Raw genomic sequence first — 9,092 nt, forward strand, 5'->3', positions numbered from 1 at the left:
TTTCACTATAGCTAGCTAATTGTAGAACCAGAGCTCTTGAAGATAAAGATTCTATCTGCTATAGACAAAGTGCAATTGTCCTGGATACAGCAAGTATGGCTCATATGCACCAACAGGAAATCCCAGGCTAGACAATCAACTTATGTTTCTGAGTTTTGCTCTGATTTTGCCAAATGGTATCATAATGGTGTCTGTGACATGACTAGAGCCTAATGCCTTTTAAAATACAATATGGTATAGCATCTGTCTGCACAATGTGGATAGATCTGAAGCAGTTTTAAATAGTAATAGTCTATTTGCAAGACCATGGAGTTCAGCATGAATTGATTTGCCCAGATTCCGCAAGTGGCTTTCCTTCTCAGCTCTCTGCTGCCAGTATCCAAATTTTCCTTCAGCATCCATGTTTACCTGGATCCATGTCTGTTAGCTGCAGCAGCAATTGCATTGCACATTCACATCAGTGGTTTTGGGTTGTTTTTTTTTATGATTACACTTAAGATATCTGATTACGCAGAATGCTTTATCATCAACCTTCCCACTTCTGGTAAATACAGTCAGAGCTGAAGGAGCTGGTATGTTTGGTCCCAGAATCTGAAAATGCAGAAGCTAAGCAATAAAACATGATTATATGCATGTGTTCCCTTTCCCACAAAGAATCTGCCTGACTTTTAAGGAGATCTGGACCAGCAGAGGAATACTTCCAAATATAATGCCAATAGTGTTTGAGTGGAAACAACTCAGTGCCGTGGGTCATGTAGCTGGCCCAGTGCCTCACAGCCTCTTTGCTGCCTCCTAAAACAGCTTTTGATCCCCAACCAATTCTAAGCTGTTGTATATAGGAGAAAAAAAATCTCTTCCCAGTCCCTCTGAGAACATGTTGATGTTCTTTGATTTACGTACCTGCCCATTTCAATGACTACATCATCAGATTTTCACTCATTCTTGAATACTGGACACCAAAGGCTTCATGTGAGACCAGAAATGTGATTCTCTATTCTGTTCCCACAGTTGTGTTTCTCAGTGCTCATTCTTTCCTACACATTGCTGCTCCTGAGAAGGTCATACAAACTACGTATTTATTTTCAAGGAATAAGATAAAGGGTTGGGAATAGATCATCTTTTTCTACAGGAAAGGCTTAACAAGGAGACAAGGAACTTTTTGTCCTACTACTTTTTGCATGTGGCTTTGATTAGCAGCATGAGACTGGCAGAGCTTTCGGCATTTCTGCCAGCCCTTGATGAAAGGCAAAACGTGGGTTCCAACCTGTGCTATCTGAGCACGCAGCAAAATCCTAGAGTACAGCTGTCTCCTGTCTCCCACATCAGCCGGACGGTATGAATGCTAAGTTTACCTCATCACTTCAAAGTTCTGAGTTTTGTTTATTGCTAGGTTAAGTTCAGTTATGAGCTTGCAGTGGGTCATTTGGGATTTAACTATAAGAGGAACAGTGGGGGTGGGACATGCAAAGACATACCCTCAGTATTGGCTGATATTTTCCCTCTTCACCAACTGAAATTGCTGAGGTCTCCAGAGGAACTGAAACTGCTGAGATCTCTGCAGCTGTACCTTTGTGCTCCTGCTCAACCCTCTGTACACTTCAGTCCCACTGTCACTCTGCTATTAGCTACAACATGGAATGGGCTGCCCAGAGAGGTGGTGGAGTCACCAAGCCTGGTGGTGTTTAAAGAGCGTTTGGATGTTGTGTTAAGGGACATGGTTTAGCGAGAACCATTGATGAAGGGCAGATGGTTGGACTGGATGATCCTGTGGGTCTTTTCCAACCTTAGTGATTCTATGATTCTATGGAGATGTGCAGCTTGCTCAGACAGACAGACTGGAAAGCCATTTTGCCACAAGATTTCTTTCCCACTAGTGAAGTAAGATGACCATTTAACTATGAAGTCTTGACCTCAACACTTGCCAAGAATCTTCACTTAATAGATCCGTTTTCAGTGCACTCTCTGCTGCCTTTTAACTGGAAGTACTTCCAGCACGAGTCATCGTAAGTCACCTCAACACAGGTACTGTCTACATCTTTTCTTTAAGGGCCTTGCACTGCTCCTCGTGTGCCCCCCAAACCGCTGCTGAAGCACTGCACTTATTGACATGGAAATGCAGGCCAGGTAGATGCATAAAAAAAAACAAGCTGTCATATTACACCCTTCCTCCATGACAAGATCTTCCCCAGATCTTCTACCACATCTCAATGCAGGAACTTCTTGTGCTCTAATGTTTCCTGTGTTATTCATCAGACTTTTCCGTCTTCCTCCTTAATTTGACAAACAATTTTGTAGAATCCCCTAATGTCCAAACTGCCCAGTCCCTGCCCAGTCCCTTCTTTTTCAAGGCTGGTTCTGTAAATAACCAGCAGATGATCCTTGCTCTGCAAACTCCATCATCTCTCTCTTTCTGCTGTCGATGTTACTCTACTGTCCTACTTGCACTGCATTTCCCCAGTCCCGCAATCCTGCAGTGTGTGCTCCATCTGACAACACCTACAGAAACTGAGTTACAGGAAGAAGTGTTCGTGACACACCACATTGCATGAAACTGGGCTAGCATTGCACAGCTCTTCATGTTGCTCCCCATTGCAGTTTGTAGGAGGCTGGATGACCCCAAAACTCATCTGAGAGGGCAGATAAACAGACTCCCAGAGGGGAATAAGGGATTTTGGGAAGAAATATCTCTTTCATATTGGTGGATTCAGTGACTGACCGCTTTTCACCTTGAAGATCACATACGCAGAGGAGACTGTGGGAGCACTCATGCATTAAGAGATACTGAAGTCAGTGGTTTTCAGTTCTGTACTTAAACAAAAAAATCAACTTTTTTTGCTAATGCAGCAATAGGGCTTTACTCACAAAACTGTAAATTAGAGAGGCAGGTAACGACAGGAGTCTACCCTTCTGGTAAAACTTCAGAGCTGCTGTTTGTGAAGGAGTAACTTAGAACATGTCCTATAGCACCACCTAGCAGGCTAATTTAAAAGCGGTCTGCATCCCTTATTCCTTGACTGCAATGAGGTGCTTACACAACCGACATAGGCTGCACCCCATTCTTTCATCTTTCATTCTGTAGCAGCTGCTGCTTAAAGCCAGAATTATGTCAGCCTGGTGCTTAGTAAAGCTGGGGTCTCTGCTCTCCGTAATCATGTTTACAATAAAGCATTTCAAAGAACCTACACTGTGAATGCAAACGGAACCAACATCTTGAGTAGTTGCATAAGAAACCATTGGCCTCCAGACATCTTCAGCTGGCAAAGGCACCTTTCAGAAAGTACAAACCAATCCAAACGTTTATCCACTACAGTAAGTGAGTCTTAGCAACAAGCGGGCCTTCAAAATCCATCATCAGTGTGTCTTCATTAGCGTGGAGTACAGTCTGAAGCAGTCCCTCATCTTGTTTTCACTATGGGAAGTTTGCTGCTGACAGTGAGTTAAAAGCAGGTCACAGAAAGGTCTGGCGAACACCAGATGTGGCAAAAAGTGAGGTTCAGAGGGAGAAAGATGTGGGGAAGGTAAGATCTTTCCTCTGACTTCTCCCTTTGGGTGGCAGCAAACTGCTAATCTGTCCTGCCGTTCTGCATAAAACTATCACCTAAGGCAAGACCAGTGGCCTCTCACAAAGAAGGGTGTTTTCTTAGCAGTTAGCAACTTGCCTATTGGGAGTTAAAACCAAAGATGCCATTAATTGTCTCTGTTCACAGCTGGCCAGCTGGGTCTGTGCAGCACTAGCATTTCTATAATGCAGGGACAGGCAGGAGATCACTGAGCAGGAAAAAGATGAGAGTGATATGTTTATTAGGATGCTTTCACAGAAGCTGTAGCAGAATGTTTCAATTCCAATGACAGCTCTTAAGTTCACGGTCTCAACCCTGTTATCTGTAGGTCAAAATTGAAGCATGGTCTCCTCTTCTCTGCACTGAGCAGACCAGGGGACCTCAGCCCCCTCATCCCAACCATCTGCTCTTTGATCACCTTTTTGCCCCCCGTTGTTTCTGCAGTGGAAGGGCTCTATTAATGGTGTATAAAGAGGGGATTTAAGCAGGATTAATGCGTGGAGGGCATTAATACAAGGGCACGTATTGAAATCCCAGCGACGCTCACAGTGTTTTTCCCCCCTCGCTGTCCCAGCACGCAGCTGACGTTTCTGAACTGCAAACCTCGGCTGCCCCAAACCTGGATGAAACGGTGACTTTAACTTCTGAAATGACGGGAACGCTTCCCATACACGGCACCGCGTGCTGACACGACACAAGGCTCGGGCCGAGCCGGATGGGGCTGCCACAGCTGTCCCCACGCTTGCAGCTCTTCCAGCTGGCACCGCGGCCCTGCGACAGCTGCTGCGAGGCTTTGGGGGGCGGGGAGGCGGCACGACCCGGAGCACGAGGCCCGCGGTAAGAAAAGCCCCGCAGCACTGCACGCCGCATAGAGAGGAAGGAACCGCACGGCCCGCCCCTTCCTCTTCCGCCCTCCTCATGCCGCCCGTCGGAGCCCCGCCTCGGCAGCAGCCGCGGCGCGGGAGCCCCGGTAGGTGCGGGGGCCGGGCGGGGGGAGGCGGTGCCGCCCTTTCGCCGCCGTCGGGGCGGACTGTCGGCCCCGGCTCCCCGCTGGAGCTGGGCCCGGAGCTCTGCGGGGCGGGAGGGAGAGCGAACGGCTTCTCGGCCGGCTCCATCCCCGGCCCGGCCCCGCTTTTGCAGCTAAAAGCCTCGCGCTCTCTCATGAATTTGCCTGTACGTGCACGCAGTGGCAAAGAGTATTTCGGCTCCTGAGGGAGACAGGGCTATAAGTCGTGGTGTGGCTTCACCAGAATTCAGTAAATTAAGTCCGAGTTTGCGGGGTATGGTCTATATAGATCGCCACGTGGCTCCTGCTTGCCTTCCTTACAAGTTGCACAAAGGTTAGGGATACCACGTGCCTGTGGTGTGATGGTACGGGCACCGAGCTTGGGAGGGCTGCGTGCTGACAGCCTCAATATACCTGAGAGTATTTCTTCTTCTTATCTTTTCCCGGACGCTCACCACCACGCAAACTGATGGCAGTTTCCTGCTGGTTGCAGTGGGTGCGGGGCAGGACGGTGGGGTGTCATCCAGCCAAGGCTGCCCCTCACTGTAACGGCACGGCCTTCCGTCAGATCCAGGCTACCAGGCTGCCTTTACCAAGAGGTCATTCATTTCCAGGGGATCCTTTGGGTTTAATATGACCGTTTTCTCCCGAAAGTGGGTTTCACCCAAGCTTTCAGTGCTTTGGAGTGTTTTCCTTAAATGATTTTGTCCAACAGATCAGCACTTCCAGTCCTCAGCTGTGTGTTGGAATGCCACTGGTTATTATACTGGGCAATGCCAATGTAACGATTGGATACTTACATGCATCGTTGTTTCTGTTAACCACTCAGTGAGTGTTTGGTGCGGTGTAAACATTCGAGGGCTCTTCCCCTGGTGAATGTACAGTTTGAAAGGGCTTCTGGAGGTGGGGGAGTTGTAATAACGTATCACTAAAATGCTGCCTTTAATTTAATCCCTTTCTGCGCCCCTGTGGTTGATGCCCATTCAGTGTTGATGGCAGCAGGTGTATCCCGGCACATCACACAGTGCTGGTTTGTGATGTTACAGCCCCCAGTTGTCTGCCTTACCCTTTGTGTGAGGGTTTTGTTCAGACTGAGAGGAAGGAAAGAGCATATGGCAAAGATTCAGCTGCTGCGGCACAAAGCCCAGCAGCGCAGCCAACACCCACCTTTGATGGTGCTCTGTGCTAAGGCCATAGTGGTTCCATCCAAACAGTTTCCTTCTGCCACCTGGGCTTCTTGTGAGGACAGCTGGAAATAGCAGTGCCTGAAACAGCTGCAGCAAGATTCCCCCCAGCACACGTGTTAAGGCTCTGAGAGAAGAAGCATTGCCAGATGCAGATGGGAACGGGCACCCAAGTGTCATTGATATCTTTTGGATTTAGGCACCTAATTCATAGAATCATAGGACGGCTTAGGTCGGAAGGGTCCTTGAAAGTCATCTAGTTCTATGCCCTTGCTGCAGGCAGGGTTGGATTAACCAGTAATTAACTGTTTATTAGCTGTTATAACTTAACAGACGCATCATTTTAGGAGAGGATTTTGTAGCCACTGGGATTTTTTTTAGGAGATTAGAGCTCTTCTGGGCTCTCACCCATCCTATGGCTCGGTGTGTAAAAGGAGCTGATACTCCCTGAGGGAAGCAGAACTCTTGAACTGAAGGAGCTGACAGGTTGGAAAGTTTTTGTATTTTATCTGCTGATTTGAATAGTCACCACGTAGTCATCTGCCCTGAAACAGTTTCTATCCCACTGTCTGCCCTGAACTGCATGAATTATTTGTCAGACAAATTGTTTCAGACACACATTTTTTTTTAAGGTTGCCACTGAAAGGATGCCGGTGTTTGAAAATAGCTGTTTGCTGAGTGAGACAGAACCACAGCCTGGCAGGTGATATCTGAAAGACTAGAAGAAGAACGTACTGTTCTTTTTCTTTGCATTTGGAAGTTGATTATCCATTAGAAGAAACTCCAAAGGCCAATTCTGTCTCCTGGAATTTTCCAATCAAGATATGATCCCATTTTGGATGTCGTAGTTAAGCTCAAGTTACTGCGTTCAGTTTTGAGGTAACTAAATGAAATTCTTGGAGATGTACAGGGGAGGAAGTTAGGGTAGGTTCATCTGGTTATTGTCTCTTCCTGGCCTTAATATCCGCAGTCTGTTGCCGTAGCGGAGTGCAGCAGTAGCACTGTGCTGGCAAGGAGTACTGCATCGGGTAAATACAGAATGTCTATTGATTGCTGGGGGGAGGAGGGAGCGTGGCGGCTTTATTATTGGCTTCACCACAATGAATTGATTTACTGGAGGAGAGGGAGAAGTTAATTCTTTGTTTCAATTATCCTTTGTTGTTCAGAGGTCCCAAAATTAATGAGTATCGCTTTCTCTGTCGAAGTATGCTGTGTTTTGTTGATGTAAAGGAAGGTTTATTTCATGGGTTACTGCTCTCTGCTGCTTCTTACCTTGTTTTTAAACTGCTACAGGGATGTGAGGCCCATTTCAGCACGCTTTAATTCCTAATTTTGTGTTACAAACAGGTTAGGATTTGACTATGGGAGCGCGGTTCCTGCGGAAGGCATCTGTCTGGTTAAAGAAGCACAAGATCACTTTGTTGGCTACTTCTTGCGTGGGACTGTTTGGCGCTAACCTTTCCTATCACGTATTTCCTGAACAGACGTTCAAACTGTTGCACGAGTGCTGGTCAGATGGGCGGCCAGCTGAGCTTTCTCAGAGTCTCTGTGCTGTCTTTCAGGATGTCCTTCAAGATACTGCAGTGAAGTCCGCCAACTACCAAGCCTTTGCAGCTTCTGGCTTCCACCCGGTCAGTGCTGGAATCCCCTGGCTGCCTGCGGGTTCTTTGGTGGGCATCCCTCCTAATTTTGATAGCACAATTGAGGATAAAAGAGGAATAGTCGACCACGTTGTTGTGATCGGTGGCAAGGAAGTAGACTGGGAAAGCAACGAAGGTGTTGCTTTGAAGGAAGCTCTGACGTTTTCACTTGAAGCGCAGAAGTTTGCACTTGCCAGAGAAGTTGTGTATTTGCAGAATGGCAGCCCCTTAGCAAGTGCAGCTGTGGCTCCAACGTGCTTAGCTGGTACGTGTCTCTGTGGGACAGTTATAAAGGTAGTTTTGGGTCTGTATTCTGGCCCCAGGGTACTTCGCAGCATCTGTAACCTCATCATTGCTGCCGCTGGACTAATCCTCTATTACATTTCTTATGATGCTATGACCTATCACCTGGACTGCAAGGCTGACAGGAATGCAGCTACTGTATCCAAAGACTATGCCAAAGGTGGGGTGGAATTTTATGACAAAATCCTGTCCCGCAACAGGATTCTTCGTGCTCTGATGGGCAAAGAAGGGACAAAAATATATGCCCCGAGTGGTAACATTTTCCCAAGGCACTGGTTCAGAATAAAGTATACCCCGTACACTTACCGGAGAGATTTAATTGTTAATATTTTAAAAGAGCTCCAGGCATAGGAAGGGAGTGCTTGAATTTTAAACTTGTAAATTATGTATTCTCTTTGGAACACTGCTGTGCTGCCTTTTTTTTCCCCTTCTCTGTGTCTTCATTAGAATTTTGGGGTTTATTTTTGCATATAGTTTGGAAGGAGTTATTGCACATTTCGTGAATAAAGAATTCTCTCTTAAAATATTAAAGAGCTGCTTCAAAAGTGTTCTGCTCTGTGTGCATCTTAAATCACAAGAGCACTGAAGAAGGGAGCTGCTCAGATGCTTATCTGGAAGTTGTGCTGTTCTGTTCCCCCTTACTGCCAGTTCCAGGCTGGAAAAGGGAAAGGGTAAAGTCAAACAGAGTTTTGGGATCATTATCATTTAAACATGGGTAGTTTTGTGCGTTTTTGCCATTCCTCCTATGGTACAGCCCTAAGATGTTGAAACGACTGGGAGTCTGTGTTGTTCAGTTACATAAGTACTGAGACACAGCACTTTTGTTCTGTGTAAGCTCTTAACGCTGTGTAAATTCTTACAGTACAATCACCATTCTTCAGTAGGGCATGCTCGTTATGCTGCCATTTACATGAGTACAGCTAGATTATTATCTATCCAAATCTGGTTTCATCAGGATGTCACTGTGACTGCAGTGAGTATGGGTGTCTCAACAGCAGGACTATGCAACCAACATCTGCCATAGGTTGGGTGTTTTCTCACAAGTGGGATCATGCTGTTCAGAAGACGGACTTCAGTTTGCTTTGATATGGCTTTCATTTCATTTTAAAGTACATCTCGATTTTTTTAATCAACTTTTATGTCAAGGAATAAAGGCAAGGTCAAAGAAATAAATCTTTATCCATCACAACAGTAAGTCTTGTCAATGTTTACTCAAAGTATCGCTGAGTTCTGTTTTGCTTTGGATCACGTGTTGACTTAAAGTTGATATACTGACAGCTGGGACGCTGGTGTTGCTTTGCATTGCTTAAGCTGTATCTCTAAGTTATTTGGGTTTCTGCTGTGTGATGAGTATTTTTCTGGTCCGTCTCTGATCACTCATTTGCCCTTGAAGCATCAA

The 9,092-nt window shown here is 46.2% G+C and overlaps 1 protein-coding gene across 6 annotated transcripts; it reads left to right on the forward strand.

The window, feature by feature from the left end:
- The first annotated feature begins 4,462 nt into the window (after positions 1–4,462).
- On the forward strand, positions 4,463–8,882 carry TMEM177 (transmembrane protein 177). 6 transcript variants are annotated; one of them, XM_046943880.1, is made up of 4 exons: positions 4,463–4,530; positions 6,132–6,236; positions 6,383–6,629; positions 7,098–8,882. In XM_046943880.1, exon 4 carries the CDS (start codon positions 7,112–7,114, stop codon positions 8,042–8,044), a length of 933 nt encoding a protein of 310 aa, XP_046799836.1. In that variant the 5' UTR covers positions 4,463–4,530; positions 6,132–6,236; positions 6,383–6,629; positions 7,098–7,111; the 3' UTR covers positions 8,045–8,882. The 6 variants fall into 6 exon arrangements, with proteins under 6 accessions (XP_046799836.1, XP_046799838.1, XP_046799837.1 ...); XM_046943882.1 differs by lacking the exon at positions 6,383–6,629; XM_046943881.1 differs by lacking the exon at positions 6,132–6,236 and having other exon boundaries at positions 6,383–6,778.
- The last annotated feature ends 210 nt before the right edge of the window (positions 8,883–9,092 follow it).

This window comes from Gallus gallus, chromosome 7 (assembly GCF_016699485.2).
Source record: "Gallus gallus isolate bGalGal1 chromosome 7, bGalGal1.mat.broiler.GRCg7b, whole genome shotgun sequence".
NCBI classification, from domain to species: Eukaryota; Metazoa; Chordata; class Aves; order Galliformes; family Phasianidae; genus Gallus; species Gallus gallus.